Here is a 27,188-nt window from a genome sequence, read left to right on the forward strand (position 1 = left end):
ACACACACACACACACACACACACACACACACACACACACACACACAAACACACATACATCGCTTGTTATTGCACATTATTAATATTATATACATCGACGATAAACAAGCCCAAGTATTGGATGAGCGACGTCTTATGTAATAATATAACGTGTAATGTTATTAATGCCGTTAAATCGTAAGCTGGAACGAACGTCAGTTTAATTAAAAACGATCAAATAAGGTTGAATAAGGTGAACCGGGAAAAGGTAGTAAAAATTAATAAAAATACGAATATAGTGCGTATCACTGTTGAAATATCATTTTAAGAATCTAATGAACGTTTCTATAAAAACTATAGTTTTGACAGGGAGAAAAAACGTAAATCAACAACAAATGTCTCTTTTAAAATTTTGTACGAAAAAAAGTAAAGTTGATTAAGGTAACCAATAAAATTCATATTGCTCACCTGCGTATAATGGTCACAGACGGTCTGTGCAGCATGCATATAGTATTTATATATAAATATTTGTTTGAACCGTGGTTTATTCTAACCGTTATAAATAATATTTTTGTCCTGAGCGTACGAGTTTTCCAAGAGACCCGTTCGACGGTTCGAGTTATCTGAAACAATATGTTTTGCGTGCAATACTTACTACTTACGAGCGGTGGACGCTTTGAGAAAATCTACGATCGGACTGGCGATCGAACCGTTTACGGAATACTCGTCGTATCGAAATCCGGAAAACCTGTCCACTCACATCCCCTACTCGACGACAGTGGACTCGGACCGTGAGAATACCGGGCAGCGAACGTGGAAGACGCGGCACGCTGACGTTGTCGCCGGTCGAACGGGTTTGATCGGTGGCCCGGTTCGTGAATCGCGAGAGGAAAAGAAAGAGAAAAAAAAACAAGAATACGAAATATAATTATTGTTACTATCGGTAGGAAGATATTTATTATTACGAATAAAGGGCGCGCAAAACCTGATCGGAGTGATTTCGATACATTTGATGTGGGGAGTCGGCCGAAGAAGAGTTGTGGATATTATATTGTGGGAAATCGAACTCCACGCGCGGCAATACGTTTACGTACGTGGTGTGATCCGTAACATTGTGCGACAACAGGTTTGTTTTATTTTCGAAGGGTTCGCGACCGCGTCCGATATATCATGCGTATTACAAATAATTCTTCTATGCAAACGAACCATCGACGCGAATTTTATTTTTTCTTCCTCTTCTATTTTTATAATGACAAAATCAATAAGATTATTAATATTATTATTGTTTATAACATCAACAATAATTAACGTTCGATTGTAAAATAACGATGTGAAATTTTAGAACGAAATCCGAAATCTCGATAAAAAGTGTATAAATCGAATGTTGAACGTTTAATAATTAAAATTAAAACCAACTTTTGAAATACAATTTGATTGCTATGGTATGCAATATGAAATATTATATTATATTTATTATATGAAATATTTATGATATTATTTTTATGGGAGGGAGTATACACACGTGTTATTATAGTGAATCGTGTTTACTCATTTTGATTAGAAACATTAATAATTTTGTAGCATTTCTAATAAAATACCATAAATACAACAAAAAAACGTTTAACGAAATTCCAGTGATTCAATCGGAAATGATAATAAGGAAATATTTTTGAATGTTTTTATATTTTTATTGTATATTTTCCGGACGGTTTCTTTATACGCAAAAAAAAATTGTTACCATTACAATATATATATATATTTGTCTTTTAGATTCGATTCACCCTTATTCACGAAAATTAGATTCTGCTTCGGCCTACCATCAAAATTTAACAATTTATTCAACAAAATTATAAATGTTCTTTGTTTTTTTCCTATCCCAAAAATGTCATGTTCTCCTAAATCGGGTTCATGTAAGCCCAATTGGTAACTATTGGTGAAGGGTATATATTTAATCACAATCAAATGCTGAATAAACAATAGATATGACATTAAATTTTTTTTTTTTTTTATACAAAACTTTTAACAAAAAACATTTGGTATCGCAGTATTTGAATTCGATACCAATATTATAATTTGAAAACTTATATTACACTCGTGATGAACCGATGATAATTCCCCGATAATTTACTTATTGTTTTTGTGTTAGTTAACTCGGATATTGAATGCGATAAAATTCTACAGCTTAAATAGATTCACGTTAGATTTCGCTAATTATAATATTATATCATATGAATATTAAAATCATAATGCAACCCACAATCTAAATTTCTTTTTCTTTAATCTTCACCAAAACGCTTCTTAATAATAACTTTGGATCTGTAACTGATACTTTTTATATGAGTCGTTTTTCAACGGATATTTTCAATGGATATTCGTTATAACTAAAGAATGGATTTTTAAGTTTTCAAAAGCTTAAAATATGATGCTAATATGCTCTAAAAAAAACCCTAAAATAATATCTAAGTATTCCTTAAACTTGTAAATATGCAGATAATATGACTTTGTTTTCTTAAATTATTTAATAAAACATTAAAATACTGTTATGGGCCATTCCTTTGGTAACAGGTGAATCATTTAAATATAAAATTTAAAACAGTTCATACATAGGAGTATAAATATAATAAAATTATATATAAAAAACAATGAACAACTTGTATGCATCATTCCTTGGTAAAAGATAAATTATTTAAACGAAAAAAATAGATAACAGTTCTATATATAGAAATATAAATATAACAATTAAATTTTTTTTCCTAGAAAAATCACAACTAGAAAAATTAATAAAATATGATTTTTTATGAACAATAAATGAATATATATTTAAAAATATGAAAAATAAGCTAAATATTCTCTAATGTCCAAAATATGCTAAAATATGCAAAGTAAATTTTTTCCTAAGAACTCAATGATAGATAAATCGTCCACATTTTTCATCCTCGTAAATCTGCATAAAGCCAGTAAAAATATATAAAAATCTACAGATCCGCTATCAAATTATAACCAACAACTATAATGTTCATTAAAATGTTATCGCTATACAATTCAACATATTATTGAGCGCTGCTAACGAATATTTTTTTTTTATAAAGTAATACGATGTTTAACATTGTTTCTTTTTTTTTAAAAAAAAAAAACCACATTTTGAAATGTTCAGACTTATTCTATGTACTGTTAATTTGTATTGAAACGTCAGATTACAGCCCAATAATAATTGTACTCGTACAATTATAAATATGAAAAGTATATGCATAAAATTTTTAGGTATTTAAATGATATACATACCGATTACAATATGATAAAGCAAAAAGCAAAATCGGTATTTAAATACTAAACGACGTGTAAGTAACTTTACTAAACTCGTTTTGTTCACCGAAGGGGTGCGGCTAACAAGTGCCGGTCCGTAAAAGTATATGAGTAACATATCGGTAATATCTATACGGTTAGTATCAAGTACAAACACTCTTTTACTGTTTTTCAACAGTTTTACATCGCGGTGTTTCTATGCATAAAAACCCATTAGATTGTTGTTATTCTCTTAGGGTCCGTTGACGATAGAGCTACGATAGCGCAGCTTTTCGATCGCTTTTCCTCGCGTGCATTGACACACGTACATGTAGCGCAACAAACGGACACCATCCGCTGTCGGCGCCCGAACGGCTCGCAAACGATAAAAACATCGAAGTGCTACTTGGTGATTTTACCGGCCGGTCGCTTTCCAACAGACACGTGGCACATGGACGCGTATCGAACGTCTTGCGGTATTCGAGGCTAAGGGTGGTTTACCATCGTCTTAATGTCGCGCACGGGGTGCGCGACAACAGGGCGCAAAGAACGCGAAAACGGTCGGATTTTCGTTTCTTCCTTTTAGGTATTTTCTATTTTCTTTCCGGTACGGAGAGCGAAAGAGAGAGAGCCACTATTGCTTCCGATGGACGCGCGGGCAGTCTAAAAACATCAATAACCCTGTGAGAGGGTGTACGGAGCGGTGTGCGAGGGTCGGTGTCGGTCGCGGAGGCGTGGCCCGGGCGTTACCCCGCGGCCAACGGGGACGCGCGCGTCCTTCTGTCGGGTCGATGAAGCTGCCGGTCCCGTCAACGGTAGCGATGAGCGGGGGCGGGTGGAGGCGCTCGCATCGTCTTAGATCCGCTGCCGGCGCGGTTTTTTGCCGGTAAAAACCTCCGCGCGCCCTTTACGACCACAGCGGTTCCTCCACGGGGTTCTTCTACCGGCCAGACGGATGGTGAGGGGGTTGATGAATAATGGAAAACGCAAGAAAACCGACCTCGCGCGCATCTGCGTAAGTAATTTTTGACTGGCGGAGATTGATGACGGCACACTTTACAATAACATTACCGTTCACGCACGATAATATTCTTATGGGCGCGCGGGGAAAATCTTACGACGATCAATCGGATTTCTCCGCACTACCACCGCCGCACGTGTTCATACTATTATCATTATTACGCCATTTTTTTTGCTCGAGGGCTGCTGCTGCTGCTCGGAAACAAAAAATATACACGTCTCCGTGGCGGGTCATAACGAGTTTTGTTTACGAGAAACTTAAGTTTTCGGCCATGCGCAAGAAACGCAAGAAACCTGCACAAGCTGTAGACGGTGCGAACTGTGCGCGTGCAATATTTACTTATCCGCAGCATAATAATTATCGGCAGACCCTTTTGGAGACGACGGAAAGAAAAAACGACGACGTTCAATTTGCACAACCCTCGTTTGTTCGAAACCGAAAATTAATAACCGACCGTCCGGATCGTTACTCGGCTCTGTTCCCCCCTCCCCGTATACGTACGATTGCTGTTTCGTAGTAATTATGATATTAATATATTCCGGTTTCAAATAGGTGTACACGAGAAATAATTTACGTCATTAGTACAAGCTTACTATTGCATTGGTGAAATCGATTCTTTGCCCATTCGACGTATCTGATTCGTTAACAACGTTTTTATATTGTAAATACAATATAGTAGTAACGAAATCGGTGTTGATCGACTTTTGAACGGTCAAATTGAAAATCAATTCGTATATTTCATTTAACTACACGAATGTGGAACACAAGCGCAAAAATGATATCGCGTATCGAGTAGTAGGTACACGAGCATTTTCCAACGAATATCGTTAAAATATTTAATTTTAGATTCAAATTCCTGGTCTATGAATAAATCGACGATACCCAGTCTTTGGAGATGGAAAAAAAAATATCAAAAATATTCTCATCGAGTCACTTCTCTAAGTACGCTCGTACTCATTACCTCATTCGTATTAGAAATTGCCTGTATAAGTTCTAATATACTATTTTCGAATTTTAATTATTCGTTTTAAAACATATAAACTATACATTCGTGCACTATGGTAAACGCAATGAATACTTTTTGACTATTTTTCATCTTTAATTCAATCGTGCTGTGCTACATAACGGCGTGTATAACCAATCGAATACAGCACACGAAGTCGGAGGGTTCGAATTGTACTACATTATCACAGCATTATCGGCATGCGACGAGAAAATATTGTTTTACTGTGCTCGATCAACAAATTGAGATCATGAAAAAAAAGAAGTTGTACGAAAATACGAGGCATATAAGATTGCTGTTGTATAATGAAGAAATATAAATACTATGTAAATACTATTTGCGTTCGGAGCGTTAAATAAATAAATAATGTATATTTAAATTACCAGTTACACGTTTAATTACACAAACGTATTGATTATCTTGAATCAGTTAATTTTTTTTTTTTTTAAATTATATTATTCCTTAGCCATAACTAGAAACCGGATTTATATGCTTTTGAAATCTAAAATATTCTTTTTTTAGAAAAATATAATAAATACTGAAAAATAAAATAAAAGTAACAGTTTATAAAAATTATAAATTTTTCCTTCATTAAAGGAATTATAATATTGCTAAATTAATACTAAAATTTAAAAAAAAAATGCAGTCATTAGTATGGTGATATACTGGTGCCTGTAGGTACATTGATTTTTATATTTTACACGTGTGATTGTAGCACATAGTCACATAGTACCTGAAATTTAGATTTATTTAAAAACAATATAAATAACATGTTTTAAATTATAAAAATAAAAACTAACTGTATATGGACATAGTCAATATATTTTTCTATCCCATTAGGTACTGTTTTTTACTTTTTAGCATAACGTGCGGTTAATTCAGAGTCTTCAGATTCTTCATCACTAGAAATTCAAGACCTTTCTTGAAGTACAAAACATAATTGTTTTTCAGTGCGTACAAGTCATTATTGTTTTCAAAATTAAAATTATTATTTCAGATCATGTGAACAGATTTGCCAATTCACCCAACATTACCGTACAGTGAGTATAATATAGTTGTGTACAATTATTAATCCTTAAAATGTACGTAAGAATTAAGGCAATTATAAGCCACATATAAGATATACGTATACTTTAAAAAAAATTAATTTATCTAAATTTCCAATTATATATACGTATTTTGGCATTCGATATTTAACTCCAAAGAACTTAAATTCCATATATTTCGGTATCTTCCAGGCTCAAAGATTTATATGTAAGCCAACATATTTTGCCTTGAATCAAGTACATGTCCATCAATGGAAAAAATTACTTAAGAATAAATATTATTCCCAAATTATTTTAATTATCATATAATCTAATCTTAAATAATTAAAATATTAACTTCAACTGAATGTTTAACTTTTTTTCTGGAAAAATCGTAAAATACATAAAGTAAAGTTACAGCCGTAATTTCTAATATATTAACTGATCAAGTTTGTATGGTAACATACTTACTTTTTATAATGACTCATAAACAAACGTATAATAATTAATAATAGTTATTGTACTATTTCTGAAAAAAAAAAAATATTTACAAGGATAAATAATATTTTTTAAACAGTCGTTATTTTTTTTATACATTTAACTTGATTTTCATTTAATTTAATTTTCACTAAATTACAATTATTATTATTTACATATTGTTTTAAGTACCATACATCATATCATATTATGATGTATAATAATATGATTATTTTCCATACTATGTATTATGTTTCATATAGTATGGAAATTTAATAATATATCAACACACATTATATTCTAGACCCTTAATAATAACATAATTAAATTCTGACAAATAACTGAATTATATAGTACTTATTAAACATTTAACCATTAGGTCCTTAATTTACATGAAATTATCTATGACTTGCACTATAGCATATTTAAGAAAAATATTCATTTATTTTTATTTTAATTCAATGAATAACTAAAAAGTTAATTTTTATCGAATATATCACGTTTTATAATCTAATTTCAATAACTTTTTACTTGTAGTTCGCACCATTGCACAAGTGCATAAAAAATACTTATAGTACAAAAATAGAATAGTTGTGGGATGAACTTAGCAGTATTTTAAATAAGTGTAGTACGCGAAACGTAACGATATTTATCAGCTATTTTATCAGAGTTTTGATTATTTAAATAATTATCTCCAGTTTAATATTTAAAATACAAATATTAAGTTAGAAACTCACAGTTATTTTATGAAGTCCAAACATTAGTTAGTACAGGAAATTAAGTTATATACCAAATATGGAAATTTATCTAATTATAATATTTTGTGGATAATGGAAGAGCGAGACTCCAAATGAGGAATAATAAAATTCAGGTGAAATTTTAATTTTAGATAGGTATACAGATATTTGTTTATGAAATATAAGAACATTTTTGGTGTTAAAATATCTAAGATGTCATCGAAAACTACTCTATATTGTAAAATACAGAATCAATATACGATTATAATTTTGTTGAAAATAATTAGAGTAAAAATTATGTTAAATAATTACATATGCTTGTTCTTTTTACATTAAATTGTATTATATACAAGCTTAGGAAACATATAATTCTCAATAACCTATAAATAACATTAACATTTTTTTTTCAATATTATACCATCTATATAAAATGACAATATAAGTATTCAGTGAAAATGTTAAGTCTCTGTAGTTATTTTTTTTTTGAGTTACGATAAAAACAAATATTAAATTTTATTGAAAACTGTTAGGCTGTAAATTTTGTTGTTTTTTCTAACTTTTTATCACTTTTGCATAATTATTAAAAAAAAACTACTGGGAAACTCGTTGTATTACTTTTCCAAAATATCAACTTTGGTATACACAGACAAAAAATAATAGCGCTTGACAAAATATCAAATGGTAAGGATTTGGATCTCAGTTGAAATTGAATTTTTCCTCCGATTTCTTTAACTATTAAAAAAACTGTTAAGGAATTCAAAAATGAATCCTCTCTAAGTTTTAATTAGAACCTATTTCTTATTTTTAACTTCTAATTTGGTAATAACTGAAGCAATATTTCTAAAACCGTGCACATAAAACCCGAGAGTAAAAAAACAATTATTTTGGTAAACATTCTTCGTTTTACTCTGGTTGTAAAATAATAATTGATAAATACCGTTTGATTATAAATAACGAAGTTTCTATAAATTCTCATACCCGCGTTTGTGATATGTTTTTTTTTTATAAACAACTTTACATTCAACTACATTCTATTCGATTTATATTTTTATTGACCAGAGGCAATTGATACAATTATAATTTTTTTTTTTTTTAACAATGAATGCACGAAATACGACACTGTGTGAACATCTTCGATGTTTCCCAGTCAAATTGATATTGTTCCCGATATCGGTTATCCCCTACCAGGTTTTACCCTCTTCCAAACAAGTTTATCGACACGGTTTGTCCGGTTGCAACCTTTAAACCTCTTACGATGGACTAAAACATTTCGCCCTCAGGTGGACAACGTCACAACCGGCCGATGCTTAGCTGTGGTCAAAATGATGCACTTCCCCCTAAATGCCCACGGTCACACGTGCATTATTAACCACTGACCGGTGCGACCGCTGCGTGCGGTGTGAAGAAAACGAACACCACGTGTTGCATAGCACATATTTGAACAAGTATTTAATGTGATCTTCCTTACGTGTGTATTCTATTAGTTTCAAATATATATGATTACCAGTATAGTTGTAAAATTCGTACAAAAATTACATCTACACGTATAAAGGTTATTTTTAACTGTACTAGTGTGATCTGGAAACAGATTAACGGAGAGGGAAAAACGAACGTTTATCTTTGTGGCAAGAATACCCAATAGTTTTGATTATTAGAAATATTTTCAAACGTTTTTATTACAGGTAAGTATAAAGGTAAGTTAAAGCAAATATTTTATAAAAAATAGGGTACCGCTACCTTTCACTGTACTAGAAGCAGAACCCAAAATTTCATACTCTCGAACAATGGAAACTGTAATAAGACTTTTTAAATTTTGCGATTTTTTTCCCGTCTTAACAACCATCAAAAATTTTTTCTTCACCATACCGCTATTAGTTTCACTGGAATTCATGGTTTTTTTTTTTTTTTTATCGTAAATTTAATTTTGCGTATTTCACTGCTGTGGACTGATGGACTTGGTTGACTTACGAAATTATTGATCGACAGTCAATATTAAGTTAAGTTCTAGAAGACAACTCTTCTTTTATCCAGAGATAACAAATTGTTCATTAAAAAGAACTATCAAAATATCATAAATAATTTAATAAATAATTTCAACACATACTTTATATAATATCATAATAATATGAATATAATATTCTATGTACTTAGTACAGTGATTCCCAAACTTTAGTTTTCTATACCCTCTTTGTAAATTTTAAAAAGTCCCCTTTATAAATTGAAAAGTTCGATGATCTATTTTTTTTGTATACTTTACAAATAAACTATAGTATTCTACGTGATGACTGACTTTTTTATTGATAATAATAATTAGTATACTCCGTGTTGACCACTTTAGCTCCACCCCTCCCACAACAACGTTTTTACAGTCCCGATGTTGGAAAACACTGGTATACATTGACTGTAGGGAAATGAACCGTGCGGAGTTTCCGAGCATTTCAACGCGCTACAACGGATTGACAAAGAATTTTCGGCGAACGTCTCGGCACGAAAACCGCAAAGAAAAGCTAAGCCCAGATCACTATAAATAGTTGATGCGTACAATATTCCCGAAGATACCGAAGTCAACGTGCTCGTAGGCATTGCCGTTATCTAACGCGAAACATGGTCGACCGATCGACAACGGCTTTAATAGTTCGAGAAATGTATAATAATAACAACAACAACAATAATGGTGGTAATATACAGAGTAGTAGTACACGGAGCCCCATGCTTTGGAAGTACATAATAATAATAATAATAATAATAATAATAATAATAATGTGTGCCGTGGGGCGCGTAGTGGGAGACGGAGAGCGATAGTGGTTGGCGGGTAGGAAAGGGATAGGGAGCGAGGACAATGTTAATCCCAGAAGAGTATTCAACCGGGCAGTCGAAGTTTATAACGAGGAAGACGTTTTGTATGTACGGTCGATGAGGGCGACAACACGGGCGCAAGACGTGTAAACCCGGTGCAGACGAGGTTCGGACGAGCGGATAAGCGGCGAAGAACATTATATTCCGCACGTGTACGTGTGATGGCGTCGGGCGAAGAGGGAACGACAGAAGAGTTGACGAGCGCCGAAAGTACGGGCGCGCGAGCAGAGCTTTGTTGATGACAATTCGCGCACACGGCGTCGCGCGTTCTCCGTCATTAATATGCATGCGCTGCTGCTACCCGGCCAAGTTTGACGCCGATGACTTTGTCGACTGTTTCCGTTCGCCAAACACCGTTTCGCGCGACCACGTACAATAAACGGTGGAAATTTAATTTTCTTCGTTTACTCGAGCGCGCGCGCGCCCGCGTATTAGCATCACAAAACATTCTCGAGTCTTGGAAGGAATCGCCGTGCGAAGCCACCCCCGGCCGCCACCGTCGACCGCTCGCGCACGACGTAAAGTCCTCGTCCCGGACGTGCTGTTCCGCGTACGCGCCCACGTTCATGGGTTCGTCGTGCCTTTAAATGTATGTGCGACGCGCGAGGAAACGGATATCGCACACGCGAATCCTGTCGCCGCGAGACCGTTGCCACGGATGACTTTTGGATATCCGCATGCACTTTTTCTTGCGTTCCTTTGAACCGATACCGGTTCGTTTCGGTTGGTTTCAGCGCGTTTTCGTGTGAACGCGATTGCTTTATAACGGATTGATACCAAGCCCGTTGTTCATTTATTCTCCGATGTGTAATATATGATAATAAATATTATCTTACGAGATTCGTTATGGTCACCGGATCAGATAATAATGATGTAAAAAATATTCAACTAATTTGAAATTGAATAAAATCAATAATCGACGAAGGATATGTATATATAGGTATTAGTAATAAGTAGTACCTCGTACAATAGGTAAATTGCCTGTAATATCAAACGTCGAAAAATGAATTCCTTAAACATATGTGTACTATACACATAGTAATTATATCTAATTACATCACGTAGGTATTATCAATTACGATTAAACGGAAATTCATAATATGCGGTAGATATATTATGTTAATACGATCAACATGTATTACCGTTTTTAACGATTAGTGGTTCGAAACAATGGCTATACGTAGGCATCGCCAATTACATACCGACGCACAAATGTGCAGAAAACGAACAAAAATTTAAAAAAAAATTGATAACCTTATACCGTACATAGATTTTAAAATATACGATAGCCCAATCACCGCACGCAAATTTCAGTCGTAGAATATTCGAGACGTATCATTCATACGATTATCGTCGTTTACCGATATTTATACATATACGTATATTAATATATAAGATTCTATACAGTGATTGAAAAAAACGTCGTCCAAATGTTACATTCATATTTTGTGCACGATACGCGAACTTCGCTAGATTTTCAAATAGAATGTGAACAATTTTTGGGATGTTCAAATTGATTTACTATTTTAAAAATACTCATATAAATAATAATTATTGTTATACAGTAATCACTCAATAATTCGAAAAACTCCATAAATCGAACTAAACGCTTATTCCCCTGAGAAAAGCTCTATAATTAGATGAAAATACATGTATTCCGGTCCCCTCGATAATTCGTGATACAATTTTCAATGCTATCAGTATGTTAGACAACACTATTGACCCAGATTGTGGCCAACAATTTAATACAAAAAAAAAAAAAAAAAAAATAACAGATTTCTTTAAAATGTAAAATATAATAATATAATAAATAAATGTCACTTAATAAATGCAAAATATAATACATAATATATATAATAAATACATTTCAACTAATAAATGTTATATATACATATAATTTTTCACCTATCTTTAATTCGAATTAATTTTTTTTCCTCGATTATTTGAACACTCGGTAAATTGAAAACCTCTAAAAATCGAATTTTTATTTCAGTCACCCTGAATTTCGAATTATCGAGTGACTATTGTAACATGTTTACCATAAGCAAAGGTTTCAAACGTTGAGTAAGTAATACGTTTTGTAAAGGTCCCATTTATACGGAGTGGTGGTAAGTGATACATATATTTAAAATAAAAATTTAAGTTAAGGTGCACGAGTTTAATTTTTAAGTGTAAGTTCCGAAAACCAATCGATGTGTAGAAAAATTAATTTATAGAAAAAAAAATCATTTGACTTGGTCGACTTGCGTAGTACAGACAAATTAACGTTTGATCAGCTCGGCCACGAGCACGCGGTACTGCGACTGACATTATCGCCGTCGTTTACCACGTGATCACTAACTCCCTCGTAAACGGTCAAGCCGGAAACAGACGCCGCGTGACGCGCATGAATTGGGTAACGGTCGCCCAACAGACAGCCACGGCGTACGCCACCTACGCCACGGTGAACAGCGTCAGCTGTACCCTGCCGAACACTTCCACAAGTCCCTGAAATACCTCTGCAGGCCCTACGGCAGCCACAGCTTGATCTTCTCGACCGCGAGAGCCAACAACACAGAGTTCAGCACGAGGTGGCACGTCTCGAACTTATCCGCGTTCAAATGCACAAAGAGCACTACCAGAAACACCGAGTAAGCGGCCACGCTATTGCTTGATCGGCAGCCAACCGTCACGGTTCGTGGTCGGTTAGTACCGTCCACGGCAGACCTAGAAACCGCCACGTGGGTGTACACCCAGTCCCGTAATGTCGAGTACGACTTTCACTCGATCCAGTAGCCGATCAAAGCGGACTACAGCAAATGCAGCAGGTTGGTGTGGCCCTCAAACTCATTCCGCTTGCGGTCAATGATCACGATCAGTCACGGATATGGGAACGGGCCTCTGAACCGGGACGGATTCGAGGTTCCCAGTAACACGTTCACTTCATCGGACTTTCTGCGGTTTACAATTATACTAACCACGAAATGTCATCTCATCAGCTGCACACCTAAAATAAAAAACACGAACATAATAAATACTTGTAGCTTATTAGTATACATAAAAACCTTTTTTCGATTTAGATTTTAAAAACCATTATTTTAAGGATTCCGACTATCTTCGACAATACCACATCTGAAAAGCTACATTAAATATAATAAGTTAACTACAGTACCATAAAAGTGTTTTAGCTGTGATACTTATACATAAAAATTATAATAGATTTTCTGGCTAATATTTATATTACGTTTGCAAACCGATGCCACCAATCCATGACGACCATAACTTAGTTGATGTCGATGGAAAGAATTATATTTATTTCAGATATTATTTTGTTTTCGAGCATTATTCGTTCTGCGTTAAATATCAAGATAAAAGAATATAAAAGGTTAACGAAGTTAACAAAATCGTTCTAAAGTTATTGATTCCCTAGCGATGGACAACAATGTAAGTATTTAATTAATATTTTATACTGCTACTGAGTAGGTACACTATCCTTGTGTGACATATTCTGACATTGTTTTCACACTTTATGATTTCAGTCGAATGATGTCCGAATTATCATGCCCGAGGAGTCATGGTGTCCTCTAGGATGCGATTTGACGGCTCGGGATGAGCAGTTTTTTGAATTGGTGGAAACGTGCGACCTATCGGGAGTCGAACAGTTTTTGGCCGACAATCGAGTGAATATAAATATGCGAAATTACCAAGGAATCACACCGTTGCACTTGGCCATAAAACATGACTGCGAACCACTGGTTGATTTATTTTTACGTCAGAGAGGCAAGTTTCGTAATCTTATTGTCTACATCCGAACCTGTTTTACTAGTAGGCATCTGTAATAGAACCTAATATCTAATATCCTACGAGAAACTACCGATAGTTATGATATTTAAAGCAATCCTTATGGGCAAAATCGTGTAAAAATAGAAATCACATAATGGTATAGTTTAAAACTCGGAACCTAAAATGATTCCGAGCTAACCGGAGCCACGGTCGCCGTTATAATAACAAGTTCTAGTTGTTCCGCGGTAATTCTAAATTTCTAACGCAAAGATAGTTTTAAACCCGTAAAACTCGCACGAAGGGATCGGTCGAAAGTTGCGCCGAGATTTTCTATTTTTACCAGCAACGGTTTAACGAAACGGTGCGTTGTCCCGCAGGCGTCCAAATAGGTGACTCGGTGTTGTTCGCCATAACAAATGACACCTTAGGACTGTTGGTGAAACTTTTGGACTACGAGGAGAACAGAACCGGCGGCAGCGACGTGGCAAGCGACCGTGTTGTCGATGAGTCCGAAGAGTTCCCACCGTCGATGAAGCCGTTGCTGTTGGCCGCGCTATGCGGCCGATACGAGACCGTCGACTTTTTGCTGAACCGCGGCCACAAGTTACAGCGGCCGCACCCACCGAAGTGCATGTGTGATGAGTGCTTAGCCATGGACAACGTGGTGGCCGCGGGCACTGAGAAGCTCAACACGTACCGAGCACTCAGCAGCCCCACGTACCTGTGCCGCACGTCGGCCACCGACCCGATCCTGGCGTGCTTTAAACTGCACGACGAACTGTTGGAGCGCGGGGCGTACGAACAGGTTTACGAGACCGCGTACACGTCACTGGCACTGCAGGTAACTTTTTATAACTCGTAGCTTTTTAGATGTGCAACGGGGAGGGCAGGAACTTTTTTTTTCGTTACAATCTGGTTCCAGATTTATAGTCCAAAAAAATGTATCACGCAATTTCAAATCGTAAACATACGAAAAATATGCAAAGTTTAATGGAGCATAATATTTATAGTTTTTGTCCACATTCGTATCCCACCGTTTATCGAACAAAAGATTTTTATCAATAATTTTATTCTCGAATAAATACAAATTAAATTTTTGTGAAATATATATATCTTTTTTTTTTTTATTGATCTTAAATTTAATACGAAAACATATGCCATTAGTTACATTTTAAATTAAATTTTTTTATTTTTTTATATTGAGTTATATAAATTGCAATGTTTTAAGAATATTCAAACTTGGTTGATGGTGTGTGTGTGTGTGTGTTAGGCCCTAGTGCTGCGTCTAGGGTGTTGGAGATGTTGGGATTTTTTATTTCATCTATGTACTGAAGAAATTTTGTGAAAATATGGTTGATTGTGACTTCAGTTCCGCATGTATTACATTTAGGTTGTTTTTCTGTTGTCATGAGGTATCCATGTATTAATTTAGTATGTTCTATGCAAAGTTTGTATACATATATATACATTTTAATACTTTTAAACACTCTAAATAATATTTTAAATAATCAACAAGATCGAAAATCGAAAAATATTAATAGGAAAAATCTTTAGTGGTGTAGAGAGGTGTCTTATCAACCGAACGTAACGAAATAATAATAATAATAATTAACAATCGTAACGATGCGAAATCAAATTCTGCTTCCCGCAGTATTGTTTTTACAACCCTTATAACGTGTTACGATAGATCACGCATGTACAATATTAATTTGCATACTTCGTTTGTACTATACCGTTTGTTATACCGCTGCAAAGGTAAAACAGTTCGCGGTAAGCTTGATTGTCAACTGCAGAACATCCGATGAGGTGAAGGTGTTACTGCGGAACCGGGACGGGTGCAAGTTCAGAGGCGCGTTCCCGTACCCGAGACTGATCACGGCCATGGACCACAAGCAGAAGGAGTTCGTGGGCCACAGCAGCATTCAGCAGTTGCTCGAGTCCGTGTGGATTGGCGACTGGATCGAGTGGAAGTCGTACTCGACTTTGCGGAAGTGCGCGTACCCCGCGTGGCGGCTGCTCATGCTGCCGTTGACGATACTTCTGGCCGTCCTGGCACCGTCTACAAGCATGAGCCGAGATAGCCGGTTGCCCATCAAGCGCATGTTCGACAACCTGGCTATGTACTGCGTGTTTCTGGCACTGCTGTTCGTGCAGTCAAACGCGGACAGGTTCGAAACGCGCCGCGGTATGCCCATCGACTCGGTGCCGTGGCTGCTCATAGCGGTATTTGTGATTAGCCACGCGGTCGAAAAGATCAAGCTGCGACTGCTGCAGGGCCCGCAACGGTTCTTTGGAAACCTGTGGAACGTGTTCGACACGGTAAAGCTGACGCTGTTCACCGTGGCGTACCTGGCGTGGGCCGTGGCTGGTCTCCAGGCGCGCTGGGTGGACGATGACTTGGACCGCAAGTACTGGCACTGGGCCGACCCGCAGCTGGTGGCCGAAGGCCTGTTCGCCGTGGCCACGGTGATGGCATTCCTGCGGCTGCTGTTCCTGTGCCGGCTGAACTATTACATCGGCCCGATGCAAGTATCGTTGGGTAAGATGCTGAATGACTTCGGCAAGTTCGCGACGTTCCTGGCTATCATCATGGTGGCGTTCACGTGCGGACTGGGCACGTTGTACAGCCCGTACAAGGACATGGAGCGCAAGGACCCGGAGACGGGGCAGGTGACGCGTCAGGAGGACTCGTTCGTCACCGTGGCCGACACGTTCAAGACGTTGTTCTGGGGCATATTCTGCATGACGCCGCTGGAGGCACCGAACGTGGTGGTCGGCAGCGCCATAGCCGGCGGTGACGCGGACGTGGACGTGCAGAGTCACGATTTCACGCAGCTAGTGGGCTACGGGCTATTCGCCGCGTTCGAGGTGATGATGGTGATCGTCATGCTGAACATGCTCATCGCTAGCATGTCGGACACGTTCCAGCGGGTGGCCGACAACTCCGATTATGAGTGGCTGTTTGGCCGCACCAAGGTGTACCTGGACTACATGCTGCTGGACGATCTGCCGCCACCGTTCAATTTGTTGCCCACCGTAACCGGAGTGATGCGCGTCATGCGGCGTCTACTGTCCGTCTCGGCCGGTTTCGAAAAGTTTCGTGACCTGGCCGATGATGCGAACGACGATGACGATGGCCACCATCAGGAAGAGTACCGCGTGCTCATGGTGAAGCTTATAAAACGCTACTTCATCCGCATGGCCCAGATAAACCGATCAGATTAATTTTTCTTCTTTCCAACTTTTCTGATATAACGTATATGTAAAATGTTGTAACACATCGCTTACATTTATGAATATATATTTTTGTTTTCGTTCACACGTGGCCTTGACTTTATTTTAAAAAACAATTGTGATTAATTATGATTCACACTATTCAGACACGTACCGTACCATTCCAATACATCTTGTTTCCTCAAAAACCTTAAAATTCGCATACATTTATCAGTGGCGAGCCCAGTGTGTAGGCCTAGTAGACAATAATAGGCCTACCTTGTTTTCAAATAGTTATTATTATTTACTTTTTAATATCTTTAAATATTATAAACAAGTTAAAAAAGGAATTATGTTATATTATCCTTTATGATAATTTTTTCTATTTAAATTTAAAAATGTTATGAAAACTTCATAAAAATAAATACTGTGTACTTAAATAAATTAAAATAGTTATAACTACACCTGTTCTACATTTTAATTTTTTGTGTATATGTCTTTAAAAAATTATCATACATGCTTTATAAATATGCAAGAATTCTAAAAAATACAAATTTACTTATTATTTTTATTTCTCCTTCTTTTTCTTTTTTATTTATATATATATATTATATCATATTTATATTATAATATAATATAAAATATATTATTATTATTAATATATTATATTTTATATATATTATTATTTTAATTATAATAATTTATTCATTTTTAAATCTTAACCAAATAAGTATAATTGTGTTACAACATTTTTCGAATATTTTCGATTACAAATGAGTGACGATTTTTCGCTAATAAATTTTTATACGTCGAAAACGAATGCTCGACAATAACGGATGTGATTGGAGCAATCATATAGTACTTCAAATTATTGATTTGCAAGTCTTCAAAATTATCTATTTTTTAGTAGAATAATAAAAATGTTTTCAATACTTTTAATCAAGTATAAACAAAATCAAAATTAAGTAAAATAAAATCAGGGTTTTATTGTTTTTATATATACCTAGTGAAGAATATTTAATTCGAAACCGATCATACTTTACAAATGTAATAATACTCCAGACCAAGCATTTATTTATTTATTTATTTCTGTGTATAAACTAATTTTTTATTTTTTTTTATATGATTATTTACTACACTCCACGATCACTAGTTTTAAGTCAACCATTCCAGAAATGAACGACCACAATATATTTTTTTTTAAACAATGGTCGAAATAAAACAAGTTTGATATAAATAGTATCGTATAAAAATAAAAACAAAAATATACTATTAAATAGTAAATATACAGGCCACATACGATGACTTTTTTATTTATAAAATTTACCAATATATTAGCACAAATATGAGTATATTTATATTATAACATATTTATTAACATTTATTAATTATTTTATTCATATTTATTTCACATCGAAAGCAAATAGATTTTATGCTATACAATGCATTTCAAACGAATCTTGTGACTAAGACGTTTATATAAGTGCTCAAACCGTTTAGGAAAATATTTATTATTGTTTACTCTAAGAAATGTATGAAATTAAATATTTAAATATTAAGTGTTGGGCAGATATATTCTTATCCTGAGTTAGTTACAATAGTTAAGGTATAAAGGTATGGTAGCTCACTCAGCTGTACAACTCAAATGATTTTCAACAGCTAACAATATAAATGGAAACTCTTACCCATTACATATTTCTCTTTTCACTTATCATAATTGGTATCCCTATCCCCTATTACATATTAAATACCCCTTATGAATAGAACCGATTTCCTTTTATTATTCAATCAACACGCATATTACATAAATATATACCTAATAATTGGGAAGGAACTCATTGTCTCTAAAAATGTTCATTTGAAAACCATTTTTTTTTCTTTATTTTACATAAACAATATATATACAATTATCTACACAATAAGTTTATATGATGGGAGAACAAAATGGACAGAATGGTATGAAGTTATGGAGAACCAAGAATGATTGATTAAGTAGCCACTCATCTAGACTGATTATTAAAAGTTTTTTCCTAAAATAGCGTTAGAAATCGGTATTTAGTTATTTCACAGACCAATAAATAATTTCCTTTTAATCTGTGGATTGGATTTCCTAAAGGATCATATGAATGAAGAGATATTTTATAAAAATTTTGCGATGGTTCTGGAGTTTTTTTCATCAAAGCGTCAATAGAAAATTCTTTCTTCCTATTATATTGTTTTCATATGGAAATCATTAAGTAACATTAAATTATAAATATATGATGCATTTAAAAGCGTTTTAATTTGTCGAAGTGGTATAATTTGAAACGCTTATATTCTGTTAGTGTTATATTTTTTTGCCGGGCCCCATAACTGAAGCCTATATGTTTAGTGGTTTAAGTAATGTTTTATAAATTATGAGTTTGGTGTTTATGATGGTGAAATTATTTTTAATTAAAAGTAGTCTGAGCTCACGCATACGAGCATTTAGCACTAATATTTTAGTTCGAAAATGTTTGTTCCTTGTTAGCCGTTGGTCGAATATTAATCCCAAGCATCCGACTATGTTGAATATAGAAATCAGTGAAATTTTATAATTGGATATACTTCTTGTTTGAGTGTAAGCGTTAGATGTACCGATTTGTTTTGATTCGCAATTTTTCATACCATTCGGACAAGATACTGAAATGCGTTTGCATATTTGATGAAGCAATCAAAGGATCTTCGAGATGATGATTATTATCAGCGTAATCTGTATTTTAAAACCTGGTAAAAAATATTAAGAAAACTTCAAGATTTAACAAACATTATTTTTTCTCGACAATATCGATTCCAGTGTTATAATTCTGTAGTTTTAAGATAATGTTTGCTAATTACAAGAACGAATCTACGTATTGCATCCGGTACATATAGATCGTATATATATAATTTCTGTAAATCAATTGTGCTAAATTTATAACCTTTTTTGGGGTTTTGGGTGAAACCAATTGATTTCACATACTTTGATCTGGAAGGAGTAAATAGTAAAATGGGATTTTCGCTTTTGTCTCTGACCGGAAATCGAATAACACGGCGGAACTTTCTACTGACACGAACCGCGTTTTAATGCATAAATACACGCGTATTATAACACTAATATTTTCGTACGCGCTTTGATTTTTTGAACGAAAACAATAATGATGTAGTATTACACGTCGTCTTTGGCAAACATCATTACTCCGTGCTCGCTGCGCGTCTCATACGAATCCGTAGAAAGGCGTATACAAACACAACGATATAATGTAGTTATATATACGTATATTATAAAAGGGATGAGGCACTACTACTCTTCTCGGTCACAACCACCACCACCACTGCGGCCTACAAGTATCCGAGCTCTTATGACTGTATATTTCTCCGGTCGCGCCCATGTTATTATTATTATTATTATTATTCTACGAGTAAACTCGCAAGACCGTATGCCGCAGCGGATGTTCGGCCGGTGTGTAATGCGTATATATATTTAAATAATAGCATGAGCCAAGACATTTCGGGTTCCGGAAAATTGCGTTTCACAAACATACATAATACATTATACATTAATACGTGTACGTGTGTGTTGCGTGCACACACACATACATATATGATGTATAATACGCTGTGTGGAATGCGGCGGCAGTGGTGTGCAAGAGGTGTACGTGTTTTTGACATTTATGTTTGCGGGCGCGCGGATGAAGGAGCAGAGAACTCTGCTGAGACGAGAAGGTGGACGGAGCGGGAAACTATATAAGAGAGTGAATTTCTGTTTACGTATATATGCGCACGTATACGGATGATGATATACCCGTGTGAGCGTTTGTACGACCGCGTTCACGTTTATTTAAGTTCTCCTCCTCCGCGGCCGCTTCTCTTCCGAGCTTTTTCGTCTACCACCCTCACCCGACCGTTCGCTGTTCACCTATAATACGCGCGTGCACGTCCCCCAAGGTGATGGCGCGCCGGTGAAAACCCGAAATTACTTTTGCCCCGTTTGCACACGCTCTACGTGCACTCCTGTAATTCCTCTCATCCTTCGCCCCACCACAAACCCTACAGCGCGTGTGCGCACATTCGTCCCGTCGTCTTGGATTTGTGCGTTCGGTCGGGCGCGCGCGCGCGCGTGTGTGTGTGTACGCGCGCACACGTATACACACGTGGGATATATCGTGAGCGAACGGGGTAACCGGTGTTCGGGGGTAGGGGGTGGGCACGGATACCGTTGTATACGTATACATTATACGCGTCGTATTCGTATACCGCTCTCTCGCCCGCCGCCGCCGCGTCCGCAGCGCACCCACAGCCACCGCCGGCGGTTCTAAATTACAAAGCGCTCTGGTTTAATCTGTTTTAAACAAGCTCGTTGAAGCTAAGCCAACGTCTTACCGAGGATCCTTTTACCTTGCCCGGCCACCGCTCCGCGCCGTCGTCTCTTCGCGCGCGCATACGTATACGAATGTATAAATGTGTATTCGTCGTGCACGTTCACTCCCTCATCACCCGCCGCCGCCGCCGCACGTGTTCTTACCATATATTACTCTACCGCCGGCGCGTATTTCCAAAAGTACCACTGCTGCTGCTGCCTCTTCCTCTCCGATGTGTATACAGCACGTATACGTATAACCGTCGTGAAACTCGTATTTGCATTCGCAAACATCTTAAAAGCCTTTTAGCCCTGAGAAACGCGTAGCGTACACGTGAGACGTGCACGTATTCTTGCATATTAATGAATACACGGCGGTGCGGTCGACGGAAAGTTTGACAAAGTGCCAGCCGTACGCCGATTTCGCGCACGGAATCACATCGCCGTTTTACCAACAACAATGATAATAATAATAATAATAATAATAATAATATACGTTGATGAAACAAATGTATGCGCGTATAATGTATGCGTGCATGTGTGTGTTGTATACGTGAACGTATGCGCGAATCTTAGCCTGTGCAACATCTGACAGAATACGCTATCGTAACTTAACGCGTTATAAATTATATTGTTAAGATGTCGCGTCCAACGGATTGCCGTTGACCGATATTTTTTTAATTCTATTATTTTTTTTCGATCCGCTCACCTTTATCGTTCCATCGATAATATGTTGTTATGCGCGTACTGTGTTTCGGCCACCATAACTGGATCTTAATAGCACGGTGATATCGGATTTATCGAAATTCACCGTCGTACTCGAAGGCGAAAAAAAAATAAAACCTAATAAGATATTAAAAATACACTGAAAATAAAAGGAATTGTACGGTACACCATCCAATAACGAATGGCTGCGATATGTTTAACTGATAAACTGTTAACTAAAAAAACCTGAATTGGTCATTAGCTAGCTTTTTAGAAATCAAATGTGGATTGTGCAGTATACGCGTAGTTGGAGCTAAATCAAGCGGAGGGTGATGTGTATACACATTATATTATTTTATTATTTGTACATAGACTTTAACCATGCTTAAAACATCACCATTAAAAAATTCCAATAGAATGGTACGAACCACTCATCACTCCCGCCTACAGATACACCACTGAGATTATGACGATTTCAAGTTAATTTTATTAAATAATAAGAGCGCGTGTTAGAAAAATTTTAAAAGTTTGAAAGATTACAGGTTAAAATTCAAAAAATGGTTTTAATTTCGAATATAGTTAATGTCATAAAAAGTTATGAACGTTAACAAAAATACAAAAGAAAACAAAACTGTTCAAGTACTCCACAGCTTAAATATTATTCTGATGCGATCAATAATAGCACACGAGTAATATAATAGAAAAATATTATGTTAATTATCGAAGCATTATTTTAGTGTACAATAAATAATACTTATAAACAAGTTTCGTAAAATTACATTAAACTATAAAACTGTAAAAAGGAATAAAAGTGTGATGTATTGTGCAATAAAATCACAGTCACGTTTCATTCAAAACCAAACCAATCAATTTTTTTTATTTTTTAATTTTTCTAAGAAACCATTTTTCCTATTTTATGTATTTGAAAAATTTGACACTTTTTTTATTTTATCGATATTTTTTTAGTACTATAAATTTACCAGTGTTGCAATAATAATTGTTTGATTGTTGTCAACATTTTTTCAATAACATTCAACGGCAAATGAATGAATTTTGTTTATTGAGGTAAAATAACATATCATATCAACCAATGATATAAATATAAGATAAAAATTCTGTGCATATGGCATTTTTGATTTTCAGTCAATCATTAACCGAATAATTTTCCAGTTATCTCAAGTATTTTATTACACCTAAGAGTTCGACGTAAACAATTAAACAACTGCAGTTTAACATTCCGAGGTTAGTTCAAGAAAAAGCAATTATTTCATTCAAAATGATTGTCTTTAAACATATTTGCTAACGACAATTGATGGGGGAAAAATTTGAACCACAATATTCATATTCATGACCCCCCACACTATTCTTAAGACACGTCAACTAAAGATACTGTAGTCTATGCAAAATAAAATACCCTTCGAAGCATTGAGTAATTATTAATCAACTGGCCAATCAAACAATTTAGTTCTAAAACTAGATGTAATCGAGATCATGTCATATTTGTTGATAAATGAACAAACCTATCGCATTTACCTATGCTGTGAAATTTAAAACACCCAAAATGGAAAACACGGCTCGACGATGAGTCGCCATTACAATTATTCGATGTGATCGAAAATTCAAGTGAACCAAACATAAAAAACGTTAACATTGGTAGACCAATAGAAAACGACGTAGAATTCTCAGTTTAACAATAATTAAGCCCATAACATATTATGTTCACACCGATTTACAGCAACTATTACATGTTTTAGACGAAATACAACCGATGTATTGCTTAACACTTTTTGACATTTTGTACTGTATTTAAGGTAGTTGGACAATTCTAAGACAGAAAATTATTGTTTAATAATTAAATTTCTAACCGTATATTTTGATTTCAAAAAGTAGATTTAATTTGTTTTATTTGTTTAAATAAAAAAATATATATATATATATCTTAGGAATTTGTTGATTATTTAATAATTTGTTAATGAAATAATGTCTAATATAGGAAAATAAAATTTTGATAATTGCCTATTTGCTCGTATTATTATTGACCGACTGTTAATTATTATGTTGTCTATTTCTAACCAAATCATATGGTTTAAGGTTGTTTAAAAATAAAAGCATTGTACCGGTAATCAACAGTTGATATAACCGGTATCGCACGGGAGATATTATGATATTTTAAATTAGAGTAATTACTATTACGTTGTTAAAAATGAATATATTCCAAAAAGCCCACAATCTACATATATTTTAATGGTATTTATTTGTATTCATTCACAAATGATTCTATATACATTATACGATATAATTATTACAACCCAAATATAAAAGTTGATATCTACGAATTTTTATTTTTACGTTAGAAATACTTGTGCATTACTTAAATTCGGTAAGAGGTGCTGACCATTCGTACGATAAAATATTAATTGTATTATATATACAATCTTGAATGTAGTAATGTACTAACAAATAGCACAAGTCAAAAACCTCATGATATACCACAATCATAATTTCATTTTGTGGCGCTTATGCGTTTGATTCTAACTCTACACATAGATACAATTGTCCATGTGAAAAACGGTTATTTTCAGAATATACGCCACAGCAAACTAATGTTTGATCTTGCGTTTTATTTATTGTCATTGTTAAACAATATTTTATGGGAAACTGAATTGAACCGGAAAATCGTTGGGAAATTACTATAATGTATTCGGTAAAAATATTTTTTATCCCATACTAAGTACATCATGTCAAACTGTCAATGTCAACATTACAGTTTTTGTAAGAAAAGTGACACGGAACCTAGTCCCGTTTTTCGACCTAAACGAATTCAAAGTAATAATAATATAAATTAAAATCCAATCTTTATATTTCATACTTAAACATCCCAAACAGTATTTATAAATTTCAAAACTCTTTAGAAAATGTTTTCACTGTCGAAAATTGTATCGATGGCGAAGTAATCAATTTCTATCGCTTTAAATTCGCTTATTATTAGCGAATTTGTTAAATGATCTCGATTATTTAGCATTAAAGTGTTATGCTCGCATAAATATCCACTATTCTGATTTATTTAATTTTTTATGCATAGATACAGATTGGAATTTTCCCAATGTTTTATAGATATTACTATTTTTTTTTTTTTACAATATGGGGCACCCATCTTTAAAAAGTAAATTTAAAAAGTACTTCAATTACAACAAATCAGTATTTGAAAAATGTAATTAAATGTTAAGTTCTTTTTTTTCATTTCATATTACTAAAATATCTATTATATAATAGGTATAAACCGATAGTAGCATTTTTATTAACTAATGAGAATTTTAAAATTGTATATCAATAAATATGATGAATTATATTAGTTGCATCGTATTTTATCTTATAAATTTGATTTCCAACTTTTTAGTTGAAACATAATAATATAATCATGTATATATGATTTTTATATCGTATGAAATAAAACATTTATATTTTAATAAATTCGTGTATTAGATATCTAATTTTCAAATCAATAATTCAAGTTTAATAATTTTTAAATGTATTGTACCAATTTTCTAGAGTCTGGACTTTTGAACCAAAAAAGTAAAAATAACCAAAAAATAAAAATAAAAGAGGATTAACATTATCGCCTATACTATCCTTAAAAATAAACTTATATTTTTATTACTATTTTTTTAAATCATTGATATTAAGTAATTTTTTGGAAGCACAAAAATTCATTCTAAGATCAAACACAATGTAATTTTAGGTTAAAAGGACTTAACCCTATAAAATATAAGATTGATTTTATGAGCAAATAATTTTTAACTAAACGTATAAAATATAATTCAAAAAATATTAACAATCGAAATCATATTTATTATTAATGTTTAAACTCAAAGAAATCACCAAAATAGTCTCGTTCGATTAGTTAGCACCATCAATTACGATTATCGTTTGTTATTAAATTATTTTAATTAATACGCGATGCCGTTCGAAAATCAATACGATGAATGCCGAATTGTTTTAATTATCCAGTCAGGTACCATGCGTATACATATTAATATTTGATCACATGTGTTACAACGTTTTTTTTTAATTAAATATTACACGAAGACCTTTTCCCTATTTTTATTGATCCAACTGAAAGAGGTCGAAAATGACGAGCGCAGTCTGAACTTTTATACCAAACACACGTTTTTCTTTTTCATCATACGTATATTTGAATTGAATACTGAAACCAATAGAGAAATATAATCAAATACAAAAATGTAAATGCAAACCAATCACAGTGTAAACATATACATGTATAAATTAATTCAAATGCATATGGTATATGTACCTAGTTATTCAAAGGTCGAAACGATTAAAATTATGTAATTCATTCAAATTTTCAAGGCACAGAATATACTATAATCATAACTATATTATAACTGTATTATCATAACTGAAACTGAAGATTATACAAGGAAATATATTCAGTCGATTGTTATTTAAAATTTTCGGTTAATCAACAATATGTTCCGTTAATGTTACAATTGGAAGACGTGCGGTGTGATAAGTATAGGTGTACATTGGTGGCGTAGATAGGGGGAGGGGGTCGATCACCAAAAGTCTTGCTAGTAAATATAAAGATAATAATAGTAGTTATTATTACCTAAATATATCAAGCCCTATAAATAATCTTTACCAACGCCCTTGATGTACACCAATGGGTTATGAATGAAAATATCCACTTTTGTGATACCGATTCGGCGTATAATTATGCATTTGAAAATTTGTGGATTACTAATTTAACCTT

At 34.4% G+C, this 27,188-nt stretch overlaps 2 protein-coding genes across 4 annotated transcripts in view; one reads left to right on the forward strand and one right to left on the reverse strand.

Moving 5' to 3' along the window:
- Nucleotides 1-754, reverse strand: part of LOC112685479 (zinc finger BED domain-containing protein 5-like) — a 7,072-nt gene extending 6,318 nt beyond the window's left edge. For all 3 annotated transcript variants that reach the window (XM_025557388.1, XM_025557384.1, XM_025557385.1), the window contains exon 1: nucleotides 448-754. The gene's annotated coding sequence lies outside the window, so the exon portion shown is untranslated. The remainder of the gene's footprint in view (nucleotides 1-447) is intronic.
- A 12,849-nt stretch (nucleotides 755-13,603) lies between these two features.
- On the forward strand, nucleotides 13,604-17,422 carry LOC112685457 (short transient receptor potential channel 4-like). Its single transcript, XM_025557356.1, has 4 exons — nucleotides 13,604-13,803; nucleotides 13,899-14,139; nucleotides 14,520-14,983; nucleotides 15,898-17,422. The coding sequence occupies exons 1-4, from the start codon at nucleotides 13,792-13,794 to the stop codon at nucleotides 17,365-17,367; spliced, it is 2,187 nt and encodes a 728-aa protein (XP_025413141.1). The 5' UTR covers nucleotides 13,604-13,791; the 3' UTR covers nucleotides 17,368-17,422.
- The last annotated feature ends 9,766 nt before the right edge of the window (nucleotides 17,423-27,188 follow it).

Source organism: Sipha flava, unplaced genomic scaffold (assembly GCF_003268045.1).
Source record: "Sipha flava isolate LNK unplaced genomic scaffold, YSA_version1 277_pilon_pilon, whole genome shotgun sequence".
NCBI lineage: Eukaryota > Metazoa > Arthropoda > Insecta > Hemiptera > Aphididae > Sipha > Sipha flava.